Raw genomic sequence first — 24,305 nt, 5'->3', positions numbered from 1 at the left:
GCTTTTATGCATTTCAAACTAATACGTTTTATTACATTGACCAATACAAATCATATTAAGTTTATTAGTTTGTTTAAATTCAAACTTATGTAATGAATGGAAATTCTATATGCAATTCAATTACATAAATCTAAAAGATTAGGCTTAAATATTTCTGTGAGTGTGTAAAGTTGTACAGTGGCGTTGAAATATTTTGATCCCTTTTGATTGTCAACGTTCTAACATGGGTCTAAACTGTGGGTAACGTGACGTAATAGACCAATGCAGGTTCCCAGGCAGGAGTATTATGAAATCCAGCTTCATGACATATTTACAGGATCAGAGGTCAGCATACTCTTGCATAATGACAGATGACCACTTTCGGTGTATGCCTACTAAAGTGTCTAGTTCCTACATGCTTGCTTAACCTGTCGGTCAGAAAGTTAGACACAGCAAGCACAACATGTGTAGGCTTAGTGCAAAATTCAAGTGCAACCTGTCTGTGTGTGTGTTTCAGAGAAAGTGACAGAGAGTTCCTCCCAATGTTTTCCAGGCATGTCACCATATTGCAATACATTCCCTAATCCTGCTGAGAAGAAGCACTGCCGAGAGCACAGGTCAAAGGCAGAGGAGGCCAACAAAAAACAGAATAAGGTGTCCAGAATAATGTGCCCAGCTCATTCCTGTTAAGACAGCAAACCACAAGCAGCAACCAATTTCAATTAAACCTTAATATTTTACTATTAATATTTTATCAAACAAAGGATGCAACCTGGCCTTGATTGTGAAAATCCGTGGCTCTCTTCAGTTTGATATTGTAGCTCATATTCTCTCTAAAGTTGCATTACTATGCACTGGTGAGTTCTGTATCAGAACTTCTTACTTTACTTAAATGTGTTTCAAGTGTTTTTAAGATATGGGGTGGATGGCAACAAGATTCCAAATGTAAGAACCTGTACACCATATGGAAGTCATTTGAAGTTGGCTATTGTTTAAAAAAACAACTTTTTACATTAATCTTTTATCTCCATTTTCTCTGCAACACTTTAAAGAACTGTCTACCGACTTATCCACTCCTCTGAGCAAACTGAGATGTTCAAATAAGTGAGCAAAAAGCCAAGAGTTGGCCTAGAGCCTAGCAACAAATGTTTTGACATCCAGAAATATCAGTTGCAACCATTTTATTAAACATTGCAAAATTACCAGTTTCCATTAAATGACAATTTGACCACAGTTAAAATATGCACTAATTGATTATACAGAAAGTCAGCTGTAGTTATAAGTGCTTTGAAAAAAGAAAACATGCTTGCCTTAGTCAGATCATTAATTTCATTTTCATGAAACAGCTCTTTGTGACCTGTCATACAACTACAAATGACATGTTTACATGAGTGTGTCATGTTCATATTCACTCAGCATTTCCTAGTGGAGACATGGGCTACAACACGTATTACACAGTTACTTGGAATGCATGCTCGAAGCAAGATATACGCACATGAACAGTTTCTTCCCATCCGCTGTTTGCCACTTTAATAAGGCCAAGGACTCACACTGACTTGAAATCACAAGCTGCACAATGACACCCTACACATTGCAAATTGCACTATTGTATTGTTCTTTTGCACACTTTTTTGAGGTTAGATTGTAAATTATGACTACTTATATTTTATTTTTGATTCCCCTTAGTATTAGCTAGACCCCCCTTAGTATTAGCTAGACTTTGCTCCTTTTGTATAGTTAGCCCACATATTTAAGTTTCAATATTCCTATATGTTTAATGTATGCACCTCCCTGCCAAAGTAAATTCCTTGTTTGTGCAAACATTCATGGCGAATAAAATCCCTTGTGGGATGAAGCAGACCTAGAATAGTGGCTGTACAAATCATGCCTGAAACAGACAGACAGGCTACCCTACCTACCCAGCTTTGAAGTTTTTATTAAGCTTCTCCATTCACACATTTTATCATTTTCAAGAGATTTGGTAAAAAGAGGCCACCGTAACAATCTGGGGTGGTTAGGACTATTACAGCCAAATGTCAGAGGTGCAGTCTCCACCGGGGTATCGGAGCTCGTGGGCTAACACAGGACCTCCAGGTTCTTTCCCAAAGTCAACCAGGAAGTTTTTGTTAACCTTGAGGCCACCATTGGCTGTGTCTACGTCCATCTGCATCATAACAGAGCCCTCCCTACAGAGAGGGGGAGACAAAGAGACAAAAGTTTTGTATTTAGATCAGCTTTGACCTAAATCTGAAATGTACTTAGAAAGTAACCAGTAGAATAACTGGGTTTTAATATTAGGTGGTAAACACAATGTAGAGGGTCTGACTTAATCATTTTGGGGTAGAACTGCTTGTCCCATGCGCTGTAGAGAGATGTGGTCACATATAGCCTCTTCCCATCCAGACTCAGCTGTAACATCTGGGGGCTCCCCTGCACCCTTTTCCCCTGAATCACACAAACGTGTACACACACACACACGTCAGAAATGTTACCATGCTACCTATGGCATATAATATCCTGGAAACACATACAGTAAGTTACATATTTTACCACAGCTATTTATCATCTATAGCAACACAAAAAAAAAAAACTTATATTATATAAAGATACAGACCTTGATGATGCGTGGAGGAGGCTGGCTCTGGTCCTCTGGATCCTCCAGGACTTTGACTGGCCCGTCGTTCAAGATGCTGCCACCCAGAAAGATCTGGAAACAACAAAGAAAATATGCATAACTTAACCAGTGTTTGCCTGGAGAAAATGTCATAATCACAACTACTTGCTTACAATTTTAAACTTATTGTACAGCATCACAGTCCAGTTTCACCACACCAATTCAACATTTTAACTCCAATAACTGTTTCATTATTGAGTCGTCATTTTGAACGTTTTTGTATAAAATATATTTAGCATGTTATGTGGTATTCTATGTTCATAGTGAGGTATTCTAGTGATTATAAAACAGAATGTCACCTGGCCAGTCAAACGAGGGTTCTTCCTGTCTGTAATGTCATACTGTCTTATATCTCCATGCAGCCAATTACTGAAGTACATGAAGCGGTCATCAAGAGAGATCAGGATATCTGTAATCAGACCTGAAACAGATCAATCATAGACTTAGTCAAAGAGCATTTAATAGGTTAACAAATCACTCATCTACACTATCATCTCTGGTGCTGCTGATTAACTATATATAAATATCAAAGAGTTTTGAGCCTGTGATAAACCAATGAACTCTAGTACAAAATCGCCTTCCTACAACTAAATATGGTATGCACACATGCGCACACACACACCTGGCATTTCAGGTAAGACCCATCCTTCCACTTTCTTGCTGGGAACCTTGATGACCTTCTCTGCATCCCAGTCCCCTTTCTTAAATAGAGAAAACATAAATATAAAATGTATTTCTATTCATTTAGTGCCGTAGTTCCCTTTTGAGTGATCTGACATGTGAACTGTCCTGCACTCACTCACCTCAGTCCTAAAGAAGTGGAAGACGGTACTTGATAGAGCACAGCCCACATAGCCCTCGGCAGCAGCAGGGTCATGCAGGAAACGGATCTCGAGGGGGACCAAGCCCTCCTCCCCCAGGTCCAGGGTCTGCAGCTTCTTATGGGTGGTCCAGTCCCACACGTGGATGGAAGAGCCATAGTGACCTACACCAACACATTTAGTCAATATTTGGTGACATCTTTATTTGATTGTATTCTGTCTCTTATGTTCACACTGGTATTCTCATATTTCACATGGTTGGCCTACTTCCCAACTATAAACAGACTCCTCAATTTATGCACCTTCTTTGACATGTTCCGGGTTGAAGCCGTTGGCGAGAGCTTTGGGAGCGCCCCATTCACTGCTCATCATGACATTGTGTCTAGGTTGGTACCAGAAGTCGTAGCCAAAAGGTGCAGCCTCCCCAGGAAGTTCCCAGTTACTCACCACTTCAAACGTTTCACCGTCCAGCAAGGCAAATCCTCCTGGGAGCAACAGCACATATGCCTCATTAGGTAATCAGGGTGTTGGTTCCTTTTGGATTCACTGCTGTCTGATTTGTATATGGATTGACCTCACTAATATAAAGTGGTCATGCTTTTCAATATAGACTCAAAAGTTCCCATCTCCTGATGGGTCTCCTACCCTTGCCATTGCCAGAGGGGTCTCCGATGCAGCCTATCATGATCTGGCCATTGGCCAGGCAATGTGTAGTGTGGGGGTTGGCCAAGTTACACTTCCAGAAAAGTTCTGTGGGCTCCACTACCTAGGGGAGCACATCAACTGTTTTAGGTTACATTACTTTTGATTGGGGAAATGTATTCTCGGAACTGAAAAATACAATACAAATATATATATATTTTTTTTTTTACATATATAACTTTCTCAGCACAGTATGTGTCGAACTCAAAGTGGATAACAAAGGCTAAATTGTTGTCAAGAAGATATGAAGTTTTAGTTTTATACTTTTCGGTTGTGAGAAAATCAGAAAAAATTATGCATGCAAGTGTGCATGCACTATGAATACCATTAGAATTCTAAAAAACAGACATGAAAGTACAAGCCAAACATAAACCCAAACACTGCTTGACTTGTTACCTTGTGCATTTTTGGAGCACGGGGGTTTGTTCCCACGTCCACAACATAGATCCGCGAGGAGATGAGAGCAGGCAGGATGAGGCGATTGCGCTTCTTAGAGGAGTCACTGAAACAGCTGCTGCAGGCATTCCAGCCAGAGTGGTGGAGCTCATCCTTCATGTTGGGCATGGGCAGCCTGTGGATGACCTGCCAGGGGGCATCCACAAGGGCACTAAACACTTTATAGTTTCTGGTCAATTTCTTGTTTGTTTTTAGTTCTATTTGCATACTTTTTCATTCAAAAAGTGACTAAAACTGTAATATATTTCAAATGTAACTAAAGATTCCTTCTACAGACTCAAAAAACGGAAAATGCATCATCTGTCACAACACAAACTGACACATCACAGGGGATTATGTCCAAAGGCTTGAAAAGTGTTGCATGTAAATCACAAACTTTAGTACCTGACAGTAGGTGGTGGACTTGGGATCCACATCTACTGTGGCCAGGTAATCTGGTTTCTCGATGTCTGTGTTACGATAGATGCAAGGCAAATACACAATCTTCTCCCGAGGCCCTATTTCAGAAGACACATGATAACTAAACATTCTCATATTCTGCCAATATCTTTAAATGTTGTCAAATGTTTCAATATGCAATTAACTCAAGCCTTTAGTGGTCTCAGTAGTGCGTCCTACAAGTGCAGGGTTTTCACTCACCCTTCATGGCATCCAGGGGGCTCTTGTAGCCAGGACCACAACATGGGCGCTTGGCTGTTAAGATAAACAGGAAAACAGCTGTTTTTCTCACTCCAGTCGAACGTTTGCAAAAAGATAAGCCCAGTTTCTCAGTTAGTTGCCAAATTGAAGTGAATATGTTCTATACTTTACAATATTTTAACATTTTCCCTCAAAATATGCTGCAATAACAATATGTCTATCATTTAAACGATACATTGTTTGAATTGCCTTTCCATCAATATGGAATATCAGCCTCAGTATAGGCTAGTGCATATTATACTATAGCAGTGGCTTTTATGTTGTAATCTCGGTGTAAAAAATATAGCAAACTTCTATAGCACATTTATAAATGTCGCGAACTTTGGACAGATATCCACTTATTTTTACATTTGTTCAAAACATATACAAATGTATTGCGTTTAGAGTAACTTTCGCTGCACAGTTCAAAACCAAATGAACGACTCTGAGAAGAAGTATTCGTAGTTTCTAAACCGTTCGCAGCTGGGGGAGAGATATGCAAAAGTTAATTTACGCATTCTACCATTAAGAACAAGCCTACAATTTCTTTGTATAAAATCCAAACAAGCACTAATGCATGCACAAATGCATAATGGTTCAGTTAAGTTATTACGTTAACAACAAAGTAGAAGTAATCAGGCATATATCCTACTAACCCATCCTGCAGTTACTTCAACCAGGTTCAAAGTTCAGTCCGTAACTGATCTCAGTGTCATTCGGTGAGAAAATGGAAATGTTGTAGCTTTTGTAGAAGCTGTTTGAGTGGTAGGACGTTTATGAGGTATGGTTCATGTAAAAATTAGGCCAAGGAGATAGGGGCGTGTTTTGGCAACTTCGATCCTACATAATACGAGAAGATTTTCTGTCGACTGCCTTTTCTCCAGCTGACATGATTTGATAGGGTCTGCGGCTGGTTTCCTCTACTTTCCCAAGATGAATATTTGACAATTCCTCAAAACAGCACTAGTAAACGACATCCTTCTTCTATTCTGGGCCAAAAGTTGTATTCACTATTTAGTAAAGTTTTATTCACTAGTGTAGTCAATAGGCTACTATAACGTGTCCATCAACGCACATGGGAGTGTCTTGCCAATCCAATCAAAAGTTATGAATTTCTGTTGTTCAGCCAATGGAAAAATAGTACAGAAAATACCAGTGCCGTTTCTAACTTAACTGATTGGATGGGAAGCCTACAGAGACGGCCAACGGCGATAGGCCTACTTGATATGCACATGTGATACGGCTGATAAATTACGTTATGCTGGGTAGTAGGCTACACACTAAAATGTTGTAAATCTTTTAAGATTTTCAAAATGTGAGAGACCACAAACATTAGGACAAATCCTAGATTGAGACGTTGCTCCTATAGTGTGTGGTGTTTGTCCTCGAGGTCCCCCCCACACATCAGGATTTCTGATCGTTAATATTTAACATGTTCGCGATCGGGGCGGATCCGACGTTCTTCCGAGCAAGTTTGCATGGTCACTCTTAACACACATCAAGCCTAGGGAAAATCTGATAAAATAATCTGTAGATAATCGTGACAATACATAGGATTGTTGGGACATTACCTAGGTTTATCGGATTTGGGGAATCAGCCCAAAATTAGCCCTATTATCTTGTGGTGTGTACCCAGCATTAGACGCAATGTCGTTTGATGTTTAATTAAATCTGAAAGGAAGATATGTCACATGGTGATCCAACAGCGAATTTGATTCAGACATAAGCCTATTGTTGCGGGCATCTCAATGAGGGAATTATGAAGAACATAAAACAACATGAAGACGTATGTCAACTGCATTATACTTTATTAAAAGTGAAACAGCATCTCTACAAATATTAACAGCCAGGTTCAAGCAATATACTTTTTAGGATGTATCACACGTCAACAGATTAAGTTTGAGGGACATTTCAAACTTTTGACCCAAAATTACATTAAATAATAGCAAGACTTGCATGGGGTCCATATGGAGTCTGTTTTTTGGGGTGCCTTATGGCACATTGACCAATTAACTGGAGAAACCGATTCAATTAGAAAATAGTGTTGCAGAGTAGGAACCAGAGAGGAAAACAAGATGTTTTTTTATAATGGACGCTGTTGGGGCTGTGTGGTAGATACTTCACCTCACCAAATTGTTTTACTATAATGATCATAGCCCATTTTTGTCCTCAACTGCAATCTAAATGGTTATTGTCATACGTTTACCTAATCCTCATCCATTTTGTCCTCATCCTCTATTACATCATCTTCATCATCAGTTTTTTCGACATCTTCCTCATCCATGTCCTTCTCAAATTCAATTTTGTCCTTATCCGTTTCCACAAGGGGCTGTGGTAAGACATTATCCACCTTCCCACCTAAATCCCTTTCTTCACTGTGTGTATCCTCTTCATCCTCTTGCTCAAATGCAGCCAACTCTGGCCCCACCAGGACTCCTGTCAGAGTAGTCAACAGCATGGACTGGGCATTTTCCAGGCTCTGAATGGTCTCATGGTTCTTCTGCTCAGTGAGCAGCCCAGTAATGAGGAAGGATTTCCAGACCAGTTCGGGCTGATCAGCTAAGCAGGATAGAGCCTCCACCAGCCAATTTGTCAGCAGCCGAACAACATCTTTGCATGAAGCCCCTGTCAGCCCATCCTCAGTTGCCAGCTGGGCCCAGCGGGCAATCAGGAAGCGTTGCAGTATCGGTCGTATGCACATCTCTAAAGGCTGAATACGGCTGGTACAACCGGTAGGAACAACTGCCGGCAGTGTACAGCTGTCACTGAGGGTGCCCAGAAAGTGGTCAGACACGTGCTCGCAATTGCCATCGAGGATTAGCATGGCTTTATTGCTTTGGCTCTTTTCTGGCATGTGCTGCTGCCACACCCGAGAGAGCCATAGATCTAAGTCATCTTCCCTGGTCATGCACTCTTGCTTCGCTACCAGTATGACATGATTAGATGGGACCGAGTCAGGCAGCGGCTCCTTTGTGAGGACCAAGGTGGGCAGCAAAGTGCCATCTGCCAGTGCAGCCAGGTAAATAGTGAACAGAGGATCCCCACTCCCAACCATACGAAGGGCTGCATGCTTCCCCACCTTGGTCTTGTCTGCAAGCCACTTGAAGTCCACAAAGACAGACAGCTCATCCATGGCTGCTATGGCGGTGTGGGGTATCTTGTGGACATGGATTACTCTCGAGGTGAACTTGGTGAAATCACTGATGTTGTTCTCCATGGAGCGTGGCAGGCTGAGGCTGACTGTGGGGGCCCTGCCTGGGGGACGCAGACCCAGTTTATGCTGCAGCATGAATCCCACAGCCCAGTCGTAGGAGATACGAAAGGAGCCGCTGAAGCTGCCCTGTTTGTGGATCTCCGAGGCCTTGTGGAAGAGGTTCCTCTCATTGACAGGCAGTTGCAGCTCACGCTGGGATAAGACCCATTCCACAAGACTCTCTACTGCCTTACCTCTGTCTTGTTCCTTGCTATCGTGCATTAGTTGCCTCCTTTTGTCTGCCAGCCATTTTTGGATGAGCTGGGGTTGGGTGGAGAAGTCTGCTGAGGCGAGGCTTATTCCACTACATAGGGCACATAGAGCTATCCTCAGCTGGCGTGCTGAGAGCACTTCTACATTGTCTTTAACCACCGGCAGCTCTGTTTGAGTTTCATCAGGGGGCTCTGCTGGCATGGGCAGCAATAATGGAGGTTTAGATTCTCTTTGATGACTTGTCTCCTCGCCAATGACCTCAAACTGGCTATCATCATCAGTATCTGAGTCCATCTCCTCAACTGGGGCCATTCCAAGGTCTATGTCATCCTCCTGGTCTGAAGCGACCCACTGGTTGCTTCTGCTATGATTAAAAAAAAAGTATAAAAAATGAGTCACTACAGAGGACACCCAATTTTGGACTAAAACAATATAATTTTATTTGTAATAATGTCTTAACACAATACCTTGTTTCATCTTCAACAAATCCAACCTTTGTGTTTCCTGTAGTAAAAAGAGGTGAAATGGATGAAAAAAAAGCTATCACACAAAATACATTAATAAAAAATAAGTAGAAAAAGAAATTGTGATGATAAAATGATTCATAACCATATTTGAATGACCCATTTTCAAATGGAGTGACCAACCTTGAGTATTTGGTGGGTAGCCATGGTATTCCCAGAAGCAGGATGTCCTCTTGCAAAGGTTGATTTTGCAAATGATGCATCCATACACGCTCTCGTGGCGGAGGTTCTTCAGATGGCAGGTCCGGCACCTTCTGGTCCTAGGGGTGAGTCTGACCATCCTGTGTCTGACAGTTTTCCTTCCGTCTCCATCTAATTGTAGTGTTGAAGCTTCTGTTTTCACCTGAACTCTCAATCTCTTTTTCTTCTGGACTGTATCCGCTTTAAACTCAGAGACCCAAGTGCGTTTCCGGACGCTCTTCAATAATTGGTTTCCTAAGCGCTTTCGAAAGGCGACCTGGGTGAAAAGTCCATCCTGCACCCACTGTGGTGGGTTGTCTTTACGGCTCTCCCGCAACACGATGAATGCATTGACGATGCTCAAGTTAACCAGGAAGCCAAAAAGACTTTTCCAGTACTTGTTGTGCTGCAGGCCTCCGAGTGGGTTGCAGGCTAACAGCTGCTTGCAGATGTCCACACCCCTCATGTTCTCCTGGAGGAGTCTGAAGGCCAGAGGACGGTTGATGGGGCTCAGTTCACCTACTTTAGTCTGGGACTTTCTCCACACCGTGTCTGGCTTCCCGGGCTTGGCATTTGTGGACAGGCAGCCCATCTCCTTGGTGTCCATCCAGCGGGTGGCCAACAGGGGGCCATACTGCCTCTGCAGGAAGTCCCCAGGGTTCTCCAGTCTGCCCTGCTCCCAGATCTCTTTGGGAATGATGGGACTTTGAGTGGGGAAGGAGCTTGAAGAATATATGCCCTGGTCTAGAAGCTTCTGCATGAGTGGCACAGAAGTCAAGGAACTGGCCAGGAAGAGTTGGTGGTGTTTTTCATGAAGGCCCTCCACCAGTGGGGAGACGACACTGAACCCCAAATCAATATTTTTCTCCTTCTTCAACTGAATGAGAAACCTGTGGCAGTAGCCTGACTTGGAGTCGCAGAGCAGCCACACCTGTGGTGGAGCCTTGGAGTCCCCTTTGGTGGAGCTGGTTTTGTCCTCATGACTGGGCAACAGAGCACGGTCAATGGACAGGCACTGGTTGGGCTGGTAGGCGTTCCACATGGCAGGGCCCAAAATGTTATGCATGGGCTGGAAAATATGGAACTTATCACTGCTGGCATTGCCACTATGCTCCTCCGTCAGGAGACTCCCCATACAGATGTTAGAAGATATCTGCTGAAAACGAATGATTGTCATGGCTCGGAAAAAGGTGTCACACTTTGCATTGTGCTTCCAGGACCAATAATGTGGTAGTTCAGCAAGGTTCTCGAGGCCCATAAGGATACTTAGACCAATGAAGACTTTGATATCATGGGTGGTGACAGGGATCCAGTTAAGGTCATGCCAGCCAAGGAACTGGCAAGTCTTGACGTGTGCATTGGTCTCGTAAGCAATGAGTTCAATGAGCTCCTTGGGGAAAAGCAAGTTGAAGTAGTCTATGGCATCACTGTTCTTGGATAAGGAATGTTGAGGGCCAGAGTTTACAGTGAAGTTAAGGGTCTCGGTAATGGCACCGTCAACGCCGGGAGGGAGAGGTTTTGTCCAGTGTTCTATTAAAGCCCAAGCAGGCTTCTGCAAGTCTTCATTCTTTTCTAGTTCCTCGTCTTGGCAGAATCCAATGTCAAACTCCACATATTCTGAGGAAGGGGGGTAGAAAATCACAAAGCCAGCTGTTAGTCTTGTGCTTCAGACTGCCATGATTTCACAACCTCGATTTCATAAGGTCAGAAGCCTCTGCACTATTCTCAAAGAGCAAAAGTATAACACAACTGTTTAATATAAACAAGGTTTAAATAAGGATTTATTCCCCATTATACAATTGTCCTCACTTGATTCAAGACTGTTCCTGTTTATTTACCTTACCAAACCAACCAGCTAAATGTGTAAGAGATGCCATCATCACTGCTGTGAGAAGCTTTTTGGTTGTGCTTTTAAGTTGAAATAGTTAAAACAGAAAACACACAAAACAATACAAACTGTCGATTATTCAGAGTGCACACTTACTCTTTCGTTCACATGTGCTTTTTTTGTGGTCTGGGTTTTGGACCAAGTGCTTGGCCATGAGGTCACCAGTAGGGGAGGAAAAGTCACACCCACAACACTGTAGCTTAAAATAACTGAGAGAGAAAGGGAAGAAGAAAGCAAATAACCTTTGCAGAGAGATTTTACACATACCTGTACAAAGAAAGAGACATTAAAACTGAGCATGACCGATCTTACCAGGGGGGTGGCTTCTTATGCAGAGGAAAGGACTTGGTGTTTGTTTGAGGTACATGGTTGCTGCAAGCAAGATAAATTACAATTATTTTACTTTTCAAAATACTTAACATACGCAAAACTCATGCCTGTCAGAGATTGTGAAACTGAATTACTTCCCACAAATGTTTTATACCTATAAATGATTATCAGAACTTCATATGTGCATAATTGTATGCATGTATGAGTTGTAAAATTAACTTTTGATGGAAATTTCTACACTCACTCGATCATGTGGTCAGCATAGGAGCGGGAGCAACAAGTCTTGTAGGTGCACAGCAAACACCGCACGGAGGTAGGGTAGTGGTCGGGGAAACTGGCCACACCTGTTCCACACTCCATACACCTCTGGTCCAGGAGCATGCCACTGGAAAAGCTGAATGGTCAACTAACCTCATACAGACAGAGCATACACACAAACACCTTAAGAAGTTGTATACAAAAGTCCGAAACAGCAAAAAAAAAATCACCTTTTGTCCTGGAACTTTGTCAGCATATCCAGCATTTTGCTGACTGATTTTCTTTTGTGTGGGTTGCCTTTGCCCTGCTGAGATTCTATGGACAATGGAGATTTTTTGGGTGACTTCAACTTCAGAAGTTTCAAGGCGCTGTAGTGATGGGCAGGTTCTTGCATGGGAAAAGGGGGGAACTCAGGATCAACGGGCATGAGTGGGTTCCTCCTGGCAACTTGGATCTCGTTTGCAGGCCGGGCCCTGATGATCACCTTATGGGGCACATGAATAGTAAGATGATTCAATTGAGGTGTAAGCAACACAACGTAGAGTAAGTAGTGAGCAATGTTGTTTTTATATATTCAAAGAAATGGGAACAATAAAAAAATGAATAAAAGGTAATGACTGATTCCAAGAAATTATATTTCTGTCCACAAAATTACTCACTTTAGTCCCTGATGGCAAGCCTTCCAACTCTTTGGGCTTGCAAACAGTGCGGTGGTGCTGCGTCTTGTGCTCTATCAGGTCCTGTAAGAGGATGAACTGGAGGCGACATTTGTTGCAGTGGAAAGCTTTGTGATTCTATAGAAAAGAATATAAGAATCAACAAAAAAGATGGTTTTAGGGTCCATTCACAAGCAATTCAATGAAAGGATCCACATGATTCTTGCAATATCAGCATTTTAAATACATATTTTTGTTATTTACCTGGTGGCGCAAAAAGTGTTGTTGGTAGGACGTCTCGTTCCTGAAAACTTTCAGGCAGTAGACACAGAGCAAGTAGACTGTCTTACGGTGATACAACAGGAAGTGGTTATACACATGTGAGAAGAAGGATGAGCTGTATTCGCACACCTGTCAACACGAGAAGGAGAGGATGGCAGATTGTGGAAGTTATTAGTTTTTTTGCACGAAACTCAAAATGGTCTGACAGATTTGGGTCATCAGGGTACAAGGAGGTCAAAGTTCACCAACCTGGCAGACGTATGGCATCTCGCCTGGTTTGTGGGTGGCCTTCATGTGGTTCAGGAACACATGCTCACTCTCAAACACCCACTCACAAATCTTACATATGCCTGGTAGGACAGAGACATTCATTTATTTCAATACAACAATAAGTATATTTCTGCACAAACATTTTGCAGTTAATACTTACAGGGATATTCAATGGGACTGTGGACTTTGTCTAAATGGCATTTCCATTGTTTGGTTGAGCAGAACTGCCGGAAGCAGTACTGGCAGGACTTGAGTGCATTCGACAGACTACTTTGTGACCCCTGATTTGAGTGGCACCACATGTGGCTCATCATGCTGTGAAGGGCAAAGACAAAACAGGCTAAGAGCCACAAATCCAACAACACACACACAGAACAGTATCTTAGCATGAGCAGTGTGGAACTCAAATATAAAACATATAATAATATAATAATACTGTAGTACTCTCACCTAACGTTATCAATGAGTGTCATGGAGCAGACTTGGCACTTCATGGGGGTTTTCCTGATGTTGAGATCCGGCTCATGATAACCCCTCTTGGTACCATAGTAAAAGCACTCCACATTCATGACCAACTTCGAGGGACTCAAAGTGTTGACAGGAGCCTGGGAAGCGTTTGCAGAAACCACCCTGCTAGGAGACCCTGCTAGAGTGTTGACTGTGGTGCTACTGGCGTAAGTGGTGTTTACAATGTCTGGACAGCAGAACTAGGAAGGGGGAAGTCACATACAGTAGCACCTTTAACGTAATTGAATTAATAACCATCTGATCAACCAGATTAGTGGTGGTGGCTCATGAGAAGACATTAGATAGTCCCATATATTGAAATTCCAATGACCAAACACCATCATCTCTCTGAATTTTACTAAATGTTGCAGTGTAAATACATTTTTTTTTGCCTAGGTGTACAGAGGTTTAACAATAATCATATGATTGTGTAACGTCATACATATGTCATTATAACAATTTCACACAATTTCAACCTTTTGTGTGAGTAGGTGGGCGGGGTGTTGCATAAATGTCAGTCATTGAGATGCATTAAAAGTCCTTACACACATGTGTCCTTGTAGGGCTGCTTGCATTTTGAAAAGGCTTCCACATCTAGGACACTTCATCTGCTGAGAGGATTTAGAAACTGGAAAAACAACAACGGCATGTTAGCTGACGACAGAACTGCATTTAAGTCGAGTTAAAGGCCTAGTTCAAGTTGTTTTCATGTTATGTCAAAGGCCTTCTGTGAAGGCCATCGTTGACTTCAAATTGAGTATGTGTACGCATACGCATGATGGCTGCCGTTGTGCTGGAAGTGTACGCATGTGCAAGGCGCAATACAAGCAGAGATCGTGTGGCAGTATACCAAAGATCCTCTGACAGCAAAATGGAAAAAAATAAACATCAAACAAGTAATAGTACACAATGGCAGAGCATTTTGGAGAAACTGGCACCACTGCCGCTGTTTCTATCATCTTGTTAAGACATTAACAACACCTCCTCCTCCGTCACCATGTTTACTGTTGTAGAAATCAGAAGTAGTTGGAATGCATGTCCGGACAGGTAGAAAATGTTGTTGCTGACCTGCCTTCTAGTGGACATAACATCCATTTCAGGGTTTCCCACTGAAAATGTGTTAGATAAGGTGGTAGGATGGGGTTTGGGGGGAGGGGGCAGTTTTCACGATAGACTAAAGGGAGGGGGGATAGTTTGTGCGATAGACTAATGCGTTCTGCAGAAAAGGGAGACTGGCGTTTTGGAATGGAAAGGAGAAAATAGGACAGAGGAACATGGCGGATTTTGCTATGTGTTGCTTAGGCGGCCGCCTTAACTGAAAGTGCTGTGGGAAACCCTGCATTTAGACAGAGTACGCAGTGGATTTTGTAAGCAATGCAGCTTGTGTTGTGTTTGCGTACTGTGACAAGGGGGTCTTGTCGGCCATAGGCCTGGCAGCCCGTTACCGATGCAAAGCCTCAGCCCGGCCCTTTACTCCTGGGCTGGGGAAGAGAGCCTCAACGAGGCACACCTGTTGCTCATCTACCCCACTCCTGGTGAGTACAAAAGGGGACAAAAAGGGGTGATATGTTGGTTGATGTGGACATGTTTTCTGCTACACAGACTTGCCGTAAACAGAGAAGAACCCTAAAGATTGAGCCAGGAGGGCCATAGGCTAAGAGACTTGGCGACCGAAGAGACACGCCGACACAGCTTTTTCAGTTTCCTTATTACTGTATTTGATTTATACCAAAAGGTGCTATTAAACACCTAGGGATTACCTTCTCTCTCGTGAGTCTGTCTCAGTGCTTCACAGTACGTACACTTACAAAATGGAAGTGTATTAGGGCCTTGGCTTTTGCCCACCTAGTAACAACCCGAAAGTTTAAGCTTTTCTATTAAACTTACCCGACTGTGTCTGTGAGTTCAGGTTCAGTGTACTGGTGGCAGCAGTTGACAGGGTGTCCGTGGTATTGGAGGTTGCAAAGGTAACCTTGCTGGCATTGCCAGCTTGGCTTGTATGGATGGTGAGGGTGGCAGGTATCTTGATGGTAGGTATATTGATGGCCATGGTGGTTTTTGGTTGCACAGGAGCAGTGGGGGGTCTGAATTGGTGGATCGGAATTTGGGGTCTCACCTGGGCAGGCTTGGCCCTAGGGACTACCTTGGGCACCCCTACCACAGGTCGAAGCACATGGGCACCAGGAGACCCTGGGATATGGGGTGGAAATAGTCAGCACACAAGAAATGTATAGATAAGTTTATGTATAGAAAAATATCTTGCACTCCCATTAGTATCTTTAACCTTACAGAGGATATAAACGCCAAGCAATACATTTGTCTCTACTTGTAAAACATTTTACACAGTACTGTGAAAATGCACCTAATGAAATTGTATTAATAAGCTTATATGTTTACAACACTGAATTACCAGCAAGCAGGGTAATAGGCTGAAAAGGCTGATTTGGCATGTTCAACACAAAGCCCATTGGGTTGATTGTGTTCTGTGCAGGACGTACATTCTGGACTGGGAATCCCTGTGAGAGAATAAGGATCAACATTATGAAACGATCTTTCAAGTTTCCTCAAACCAATAAGAACTAAATCGACTGACGGCATTTTATCTATGGTCGCTGAAAAGCCGTGATTTATTTGAATCACTTGCTGACTGGAACTGAATTGAATGGGTTAAAGTTAAGGAGGAGGGCCTTACCTGTGAAGTCAAGAAGATGGGCTGGTTGATGGATGAGTGGGTGCCAGGTTTGCCCGTGGGCAGCAGTATGGTGCCCAGTCCTGATGAGGTTTGTGTCAGGAACAGCTGTTGTCCCTGGGCGATGCCCGTAGGCACCAGAGAAGCAACAGCCGGTATGGGGGCAGATGCCACTAGGGGAGCAGAGGGGTTGGGTCGCACTGATACTGTCATAGAAGCTGAAAGCCAGAGCAAGAGACAAAAAAGATAAGGAAACAGTCACATTTTCCAAAAGCTATGCAACTACTCATTCTGTCTGACTGGTTCAATATTATTTTCTCTGCCATTAGAATGGTACAACACTTGACTCACGCGTTGTAGTGGAGAGCAGTGTTTTGATGGTCCCCACAGACGAGCAGCCTGCACTGAGGACAGTTTGCTGTGCTGCTGTTGGAGTAGCAGAGGAAACAATGGGACGTGAAGTCTCAGGAGAAGGTGTGAGGGCAGCATTGTTTGCTACAAGAGATACACATGCTACATGTTCAAGTTGAACATTTAAAATGCAGGCAAGAGAGACATATCCACAGAGGCTACAACTGCACTACACATCCAGTTGCACTGTGGACAGTGCCTGCTCAGAATGGGTGTGGCAAAATCTTCATTGAAATGGTTGAGCATTGACTCACCGTTATCGTGACACTCCATTATATTCTTGTCATCTTCCTCCACATCGTCGTCAACCAGTTGCCATGGCTCCAATTCCTCTTCCTCACACTCCATAAATAAGTCAGTGTCCATGTTGCTGCTTGAAAATCCAAGTCAATATATTGTTTGACTATTGCATGAGGAAATTAAAAACACAAATTGCCTACGATATCATGCAAGCAATAAAAGTACTATCTAGGGCAATTCATTTATTTAGCATATTGTTCAGTTACTCAGTGAATAAGACATCGTTTCTAAACACTGCTAGATTGTAACGTGGATGCTGGGTTTCAACACCCAACATCTCTTTTTCTTTATTGCAAGAAACTGTCTGAAAGTGAACCAAATCTCTGAAATAGGCTACTCGCCAAACTTCCCATTACAACCACAAGACAATTTCAAAAGGGGCGGGGAGAAAGTAGTTCATTGCATATATGGCTTGAGGTAAGACTAAATGATAAAATCGCTCAAATAAAACTGCAGTTATATGAATTATAAATGCACATGTTCGTGTCCGCAATGCAGAATAGTAATAATCCCACTGTTTCGGAAAACGGGGTTATTGTTCCACGAACGCGCAGTGATACAAAAGAAAATCGCGTGTTGTGTGTCCCTGCAAGGAGACAGAATGTGATAACATTTGTATTTGATACACATATTTAAAAGCAGCAATCTCGTGTCAAATTTTAACAAATTAAGACGATGGACTGTTTACATTATATACATACCCGTTGGGACAGTCCAATCTGACAACTAAAGAACACGCAGAAATTCTAGGCGCGATTTGCAGAATCCATTTGCAAAATGACTGAGAAAGGGGCAGGAATAGGCTCTTTCAGGAGCTCCCATTGGTTGACACAACACGTGTTGTCATTTCCGCTTTGTGAAGGCTATTGTGATTGGTTTTAAACGCAAAAGACGCCACTTAAAGGCGGTGCGAAGTTTCAGGAAACATGGCAGTTTTTAGACAATTCTGATGTTTATGAAAAACATACGACTCATTTGGCTGTTACCCTGTGGAGGTTCATGCATTTGAAAAAAAATTGAACAAATTAAATAATCTTATTGAGCTAGAGCTACTTAGGTTGTATTGATAGATATACATGTAGCAACTTAATAATTATATTACAATTTGAACACGATTTTACATGATGTATAGCAATTCATTTAGGATAAACCTGAATGGCCATGTTAAATCTAGCTTGAACAGATTGTTTAGGCTACACGCGAAACAACGCGTGTGGACTGAGTAGGCTAATACAGTTGGCTACAAACTGCTCTATTTTCTTTTTCATTGTCCCTAATGCCTCTACTGGCATAAAATAGAAGCACACGTTCGTATACCAGCTATGACCACATTATGAATAGGCTATGCATTCTTGGTTTGTGTTACTACCGTATGAATGCTTCTTAAAGCGTAACTATGGTAGCTAGCCTACATGTTATTGATTTTCTTTATTTTTGTGCTATCCCCCTATCTCAGTGTTTCCCATAGGCTATGTCGAAGAACTGGATCCAATACTTTTATAAAACATAGGCATATAAGTTAATTATGTGTAGGTAGGCCTACATACCGTGGGTTTATGCTATTTGCCCACTTTCAATCAGTCGTCTGTTTGAAAACAAATCGATCTGATTCCAACTCCCAAAGGGCATTTTACACTTCAGGTGAATTTTCTAATGTAATTGCTTCTCAACATTTATTTCACCCTGTTTGCCAGCATTTTAATTAGTTTTCTTTAAATGCATTTGGTGGCACATAGTTGCATTGCTTTAGTTAGTAGGCTAAAAAAAGATAGATAATGCATCCCCCCTCTGCATTTAAAATATTATGAAATCTTACAGTAATATGTGTAGCCTATGTTCTGTTTTACTCAGTCCAGCATTTGCATTTATCCCTAACGGATCGGATACGGATATCCCGAGTGATTAATGTAGTGCCTGTATAGCCTACTCATTTGAAATGATGGTAGGCCTGTTTCGATTGATTCGCTAGACAGTCCAGTCCAGCTAACATATCAGTCCTGCAAGCATCAGTGCGCCTGTAGACGCGTATTGTCCAGGACACATAACACACTATCGGGGGTAATCGCTTCGTAATCTGAAGACAGGCGCTAAAGCTTCTGTTTAAGTTCTTTGACCTGTTCATAGCCTCAATTCGACCGAAACGTTGCCGACGAACACCGATTCACTCGATGAAGAGGGATCCCCACGGAGGGTATTCGGTCCACCCGTGGTCTGGTGGGTCCGGTCCTACGGAGAATATGTGGGATGAAGTTGATTTGTCTACACCGGCGAAGTATGGCGCTGTCATTGCTATGACAGTGATCTGTAAGTCATGGCCTTTATGGCTCTCGCTTCTGTTGTGGTGTCTGATGATTTAAGTATCAACAAAAGTAGCTTATTACTAACAGAATGTTGACCTACGAGGACTGAAACAATCACACGTAAAAAATGTATCGCAAAATGTTTTAAATAAAGTACAAAGATGGTAAAAACCAGGTCAGGTTTTTCCGGAGCATTGTTATTCTTTGTATTTGACCGTGTTTACTTGTTTTGGCTTTAATGTGTTTTTCCTGCTTTTTACGATAACATAAAAAAGGTTGCTGTTATTTTGCTATACAAAATATATGATTTATATTATATATTTAGCCTATTATATTACAACGGGTCTTGAAAGTTATTTGCAATACATACAGGTACTTACACACACGTACACCACTACTGTGCACACAACAACCAAAAGCAATATTTCATCTAACATTTTAAATTCAACATTCACAACGTGCTAAAGGCAAATTTAGACAATGCAAGCCAAAGATCACTGGACCCAGACCTAAATGTGCCCATGCACATGAATATAGTACACTAAACTACTGAGACATTTTAGTCTACCTATATTGAATAGAAACATCACACAATGCTCTGACCAATCTTTCACTGTAACTACAATGACACTGATACTGTGAAAGAAAATCAATCGTTTTACAACCTCATTGTTTGTGGACCCTCTGCCCCAAGGCTTTATTCTATTGAGAAAATGGATAGCTGGTGGTGTGTGTCGATGTTCAGTCCGACTGGAGGGCAAGACAGTGCTCATCACTGGCGCCAACACTGGGATCGGAAAGGAGACGTCTCGTGACATGGCACATCGAGGTACAGTATAGGTTGGGCTCAGCATGGGGCCGTCAGACAAACTCTCAATAAGAGGTGTGTGTGTGTCTGGATCTGAGTGTGGGTGTGCATTTGTTTTCATTATTTTGATTATATCTGTGTGTGTATTAATGTGACCATGTACATCCCTACATTGTATACGATTATGGTATTATGGGTTATCCTAACCAGGCAATGAATCCCTACCTTTAACAATCCAAACACAACCATCCATTGGTTATTAATGATTCAGCTATTATCTCCCAAGAGAGAACAGCATGGAACTGGCTGTGGAATCATTTTATCATCAGAGATCGCCATAAAGCACTCTGAGAGAGAAACCTCAATGGACAAACCATTTCTCCATGACTAGATTATCAGATTATGTGTGTCCTGTGCCATATTTCTATCAGATTATGGTGTGTTGGTTTTTGCGTGTTAGGGGGTTGCATTATTTAAGTAAAGTTGAATGGATGTTTTCTGTTAGATTACTGTGTGTTTAGAAGGGTGAGAGAGAATGAGTTAATGTTAGTATTAGAGTTTATGCAGTTGTATGTGTGCATGTGTGAGTAATTGAAAACACTATCAAACACCTATTGCTGTTGTGGTCCATTTTGGATGCAGGGGCAAGGGTGGTCATGGCATGCCGTGACTTGACGCGGGCTGAGAAGGCGGCAGAAGAAATCCGCCGTTCCACTGGAAATGGCAATGTTGTGGTCCGCCACCTAGACCTGGCCTCGCTGTACTCCGTCAGGGAGTTCACCAAGGAGTTCCTCGCCAGTGAGGAGCGTCTGGACATACTAATCAACAACGCAGGTGGGTGTCAAGAAAACGTTAGGTGTGCCTAATCTTCAAGCAGGGGACCAATGTGATTTTTGTTTCATTTTGATACTATTGAAAGTCACACTTATGAGCCCATCTTAGAGGAGGATGTTGCTCAGTCATTATTGTACTAGATTAGATGTAACTTTAGGTAAAGGTTGAATTCAGGTAACAGCAGCCCAAATTAAATACACTGTACATCAAAAGTATCAAGCATATACAATACAAGTATACATAGTAACATTACAAGTATACACTGTGATAATACAAGTATATACAGTGTTAATACAAGTGTACACAGTAAATTCATAGTATTGCCTACAATAAAACAAAGTTCTGGTGTGCATTGACCTAAGAGTGAGGTCAGAACTAAGTGTAAGTGTACCTGCAGCACTGGCTCAAAGACCTGAGCGTCCAGTACACAGACCATTGTGCAGTCTGATGGCAACTGGCAGGAAGGACCTCCTGAAGTGAGTACAGTTGAGTACTGTAACAGAATGAGTCTGTTCTTGAAAGTGCTTCTGTCATCAACCAGGCCTCTGTGCTCCTCTTCATGATCTTCCTTTACACATCCAACAATTGAGTTGTCCCCTAACTTCTGCAGATGGCATGTCTTACAGTTGTATCTGAAGTCCGATCTGTAGAGTGAACAGGGCCTCCTGTGGGCCCCTTGTGTTGCTGTGTGAATATTGATGGGGCAGAAGGAGTGGGGGAGGTGGACATGATAGTGGGGTGAGAGGGAGAAGGGGGAAAGCGTTGTTAGAGTTGCAGACACCCTTGAATGACAGTGTGGAATAAGGGTTGGGGAGGGTTTGGTTGCGGGTGGATGTGAATCAAACCTGTTAAAAATATAGTTCCGCTCGTTGACCCTGTCTAGACCCTCCTCCGCTAGTCGTTTGGTTTCTTTGTGTCGTACAGGTTTACGTCATGGAATGTACGAGGACTTTAAATGTTTCTGCCAAAGAAATTGCCTTTATAAATGATTATGTACGGTGTATCATGTTTTAGATGAATGTCAGGTAGATTGATCAGATTATCCACTGCATTTACAGTGGGGATTATGTGGATCATGGTGAATTTATCTTGTAACTGCTGTTCATCAGGTGTGATGATGTGCCCTAAGTGGATAACAGAGGATGGCTTTGAGACACAACTGGCTGTCAATCACTTGGGGCACTTCCTGCTGACCAATATCCTTCTGGACAAGCTCAAAAGCTCCGCCCCCAGCCGGGTGGTGAATGTGTCCAGTATTGCACACCGAGGGGGTAACTTGATGAACTTTATTTTTAAAAACATTTACAAGGACAGTATTTTACACTGTCTACATTTGTACATAATTTCTAATGTTGTAGTCTAATGTAAACTATTGATTACATCTGATTAATTATTTGTTCATTGAACACAGGGACATAGGATTGTTTTCAAATGTTGGAGAAAAATAAATAACTTTTAAATAGCTGAGGAAAGGGCCCCTGATTGGACAAAATTGTAATATTTAAATTTATTTTATAAATTGATCTACTGAAAATGATGACATGAAGTCTATGTTTGCTCCAGGAAAGATCCAGTTTGATGATCTGTTCTTCAACAAGAGGCCATACAACTCTCTGATCAGCTACAGACAGAGCAAACTCGCCAATGTGCTGTTCTCCAGAGAGTTGTCCCGTAGGATGAAAGGTAAACACAAAGACGTCACACACTGGTTACTGGATATCACCATAACTGGTTTCACCTCCTTTAATTTCACCCCTGTAACCCTCAATGTCACCACCCTCTTCTCTCACGTCTCCTCTGTAACATGTCACCCGCCCCCACATCCATATCTCCGTATCGCTCTCCCTTGGCAGGGACGGGGGTGACATCCTACAGTCTGCACCCGGGGGTGATCAAGACGGAGCTGGGCCGTCACGTGGAGAGCTGGTTCCCCATGCTGAGGGCCATCCTGTCGGCTCCCTCGATGCTCCTGATGAAGACCCCTGCCCAGGGGGCCCAGACCTCCATCTACTGTGCTGTCACCCCTGGACTGGAGCCCCAGTCTGGCTGCTACTTCAGGTAACCTACTGCCACATGCCCTGCTGTGTTCACAATTTGCCAAGTTGTGTTTATTTGTCCAGTTGTGTTCACTTCACATTTAATTCATGTGGTGTGTGTGTGTTTTAGTGATTGTGCTGTGAAACAGACAGCCCCTGAAGGAAGAGATGATGAAGTGGCCATGAGACTCTGGGAGGATAGCGCCCGCCTGGTGGGATATACTGAGAAAAACTGAACTTTGACCCAAGCAAATCAGGGTACCGCAAAAACTCTAGCCAACATGCCAGGAGTGGAACCTGAATCTCAATCTTCTCACCCACTACTTTAATCCCAGATTATTGTAAACTATTGCTGAATTTACATATAAACGAAGACTCTGTGACATTTGCCTCTATATTGCTACAGGTGAGACATTTTCCATTTTGTTACATTGTAGGTTAAAATTCAGATAAGGGATAATATATACATTTTATTGTAAATACAGGATTAACGATGCCTTGACATAGGTAATTTATAGAGATCTTTGTGGGTATCAGGTTGTTAGATGCGATAAAAAACTTTTTGACATTGTTGGTAGAATTTCATATGAAAATAAGTGATTTGTTTACTAATTGATAATTTAAATTACATTATGTTGATGGCCATTAAAATGTCTGTTTTGGTCTTCTGTGTACTTACTGTAATTAATTTAATGGAGCTGACCCCAGGTTATGGTAGAATCACATTCGGTCCAGGGACTGTAATACTGTGTATTTGTCATGTTTTTACCACCAGAGGGCAGAAGAGTCTGCCAATAAAACAAATATTTTCCATTAACATTTCTGCCCGAAAATTAGGTCCTGGAGTTAAGATTTAATGTTACTAGAATATCCAAAACAGACAGAAAATGTTTCACTCAGACAGAAAATTATACAAAGTAGTAGACATTTTTATACTTGACGGCCTATTAACCACTTTTAAACAAAGTATGCAATTTAATTTCTAACTATTAGTTCAAATTAACACATCAACACATCAATTTCAACTGGTTTTAGTTGAAACGGTCATGAAGACTAAATGTGAGAAATAATGAACAACAAGCACCATAGAGAGGCAGTAGTGCTGTAAGTGTTTTGCTGCTTCATGCTGAAGAGAGGAAAGTCCATGAACTGTGAACCCAAGCCCTAATCTTGTTAAACGATCAGGCTCTTTCACCTTCGGAGGCTTCCAGGTCCTGTGGCCACCCTAACTGAGGAGCTTGACCTGTCACGATTTA

At 42.2% G+C, this 24,305-nt stretch overlaps 3 protein-coding genes across 9 annotated transcripts; 1 reads left to right on the top strand and 2 right to left on the bottom strand.

Annotated features, from left to right (window-relative positions):
- Positions 1-1,899: 1,899 nt before the first annotated feature.
- Positions 1,900-6,127, bottom strand: selenbp1 (selenium binding protein 1). Its single transcript, XM_084669555.1, has 12 exons — positions 5,967-6,127; positions 5,272-5,325; positions 5,017-5,129; positions 4,573-4,758; positions 4,120-4,240; positions 3,777-3,959; positions 3,457-3,638; positions 3,276-3,354; positions 2,953-3,074; positions 2,594-2,686; positions 2,306-2,424; positions 1,900-2,165 (listed from the first exon to the last, which is right to left on the bottom strand). Exons 1-12 carry the CDS (start codon positions 5,968-5,970, stop codon positions 2,003-2,005), a joined length of 1,419 nt encoding a protein of 472 aa, XP_084525681.1. The 5' UTR covers positions 5,971-6,127; the 3' UTR covers positions 1,900-2,002.
- Positions 6,128-7,101: 974 nt separating this feature from the next.
- On the bottom strand, positions 7,102-19,328 carry pogzb (pogo transposable element derived with ZNF domain b). 6 transcript variants are annotated; one of them, XM_084705805.1, is made up of 19 exons: positions 19,186-19,328; positions 17,026-17,144; positions 16,712-16,855; positions 16,364-16,578; positions 16,082-16,187; positions 15,559-15,861; positions 14,217-14,299; positions 13,615-13,871; positions 13,325-13,479; positions 13,144-13,244; positions 12,877-13,023; positions 12,616-12,750; positions 12,187-12,440; positions 11,943-12,083; positions 11,681-11,740; positions 11,465-11,577; positions 9,424-11,097; positions 9,244-9,280; positions 7,102-9,140 (listed from the first exon to the last, which is right to left on the bottom strand). In XM_084705805.1, exons 1-19 carry the CDS (start codon positions 19,191-19,193, stop codon positions 7,517-7,519), a joined length of 5,676 nt encoding a protein of 1,891 aa, XP_084561931.1. In that variant the 5' UTR covers positions 19,194-19,328; the 3' UTR covers positions 7,102-7,516. The 6 variants fall into 6 exon arrangements, with proteins under 6 accessions (XP_084561931.1, XP_084561940.1, XP_084561959.1 ...); XM_084705814.1 differs by having other exon boundaries at positions 7,102-9,137; XM_084705833.1 differs by having other exon boundaries at positions 16,712-16,786.
- On the top strand, positions 17,963-23,640 carry crdhl (cone RDH-like). Of its 2 annotated transcripts, XM_084705854.1 has the most exons (8): positions 17,963-18,712; positions 19,196-19,375; positions 20,066-20,200; positions 20,822-21,013; positions 22,123-22,284; positions 22,577-22,696; positions 22,867-23,071; positions 23,180-23,640. In XM_084705854.1, the coding sequence occupies exons 1-8, from the start codon at positions 18,628-18,630 to the stop codon at positions 23,283-23,285; spliced, it is 1,185 nt and encodes a 394-aa protein (XP_084561980.1). In that variant the 5' UTR covers positions 17,963-18,627; the 3' UTR covers positions 23,286-23,640. The 2 variants fall into 2 exon arrangements, with proteins under 2 accessions (XP_084561980.1, XP_084561991.1); XM_084705865.1 differs by lacking the exon at positions 17,963-18,712 and having other exon boundaries at positions 19,240-19,375.
- The last annotated feature ends 665 nt before the right edge of the window (positions 23,641-24,305 follow it).

The sequence above is a fragment of the Hypomesus nipponensis genome, chromosome 2, assembly GCF_054491055.1.
Source record: "Hypomesus nipponensis isolate SF chromosome 2, ASM5449105v1, whole genome shotgun sequence".
In the NCBI taxonomy this organism is placed as follows: Eukaryota; Metazoa; Chordata; class Actinopteri; order Osmeriformes; family Osmeridae; genus Hypomesus; species Hypomesus nipponensis.
This window is presented reverse-complemented; position numbering and strand designations above follow the sequence as displayed.

Excerpts from the sequence above, each read along its gene's own strand:
- selenbp1 (XM_084669555.1), bottom strand. Across the intron at positions 4,759-5,016 it reads AGTCCACCACCTACTGTCAG|GTCATCCACAGGCTGCCCAT; the intron begins GTACTAAAGTTT and ends GCCCCCTGGCAG. Across the intron at positions 3,355-3,456 it reads TCCACTTCTTTAGGACTGAG|AAAGGGGACTGGGATGCAGA; the intron begins GTGAGTGAGTGC and ends TCTCTATTTAAG.
- crdhl (XM_084705854.1), top strand. The coding sequence starts at position 18,628 with ATGCTATTTGCCCACTTTCAATCAGTCGTCTGTTTGAAAACAAATCGA. Across the intron at positions 18,713-19,195 it reads AAGGGCATTTTACACTTCAG|CCTCAATTCGACCGAAACGT; the intron begins GTGAATTTTCTA and ends ACCTGTTCATAG. Across the intron at positions 20,201-20,821 it reads TCGTGACATGGCACATCGAG|GGGCAAGGGTGGTCATGGCA; the intron begins GTACAGTATAGG and ends TTTTGGATGCAG.
- pogzb (XM_084705805.1), bottom strand. Across the intron at positions 16,856-17,025 it reads AATGGAGTGTCACGATAACG|CAAACAATGCTGCCCTCACA; the intron begins GTGAGTCAATGC and ends TATCTCTTGTAG. Across the intron at positions 13,024-13,143 it reads AGATGCCATACGTCTGCCAG|GTGTGCGAATACAGCTCATC; the intron begins GTTGGTGAACTT and ends TCGTGTTGACAG.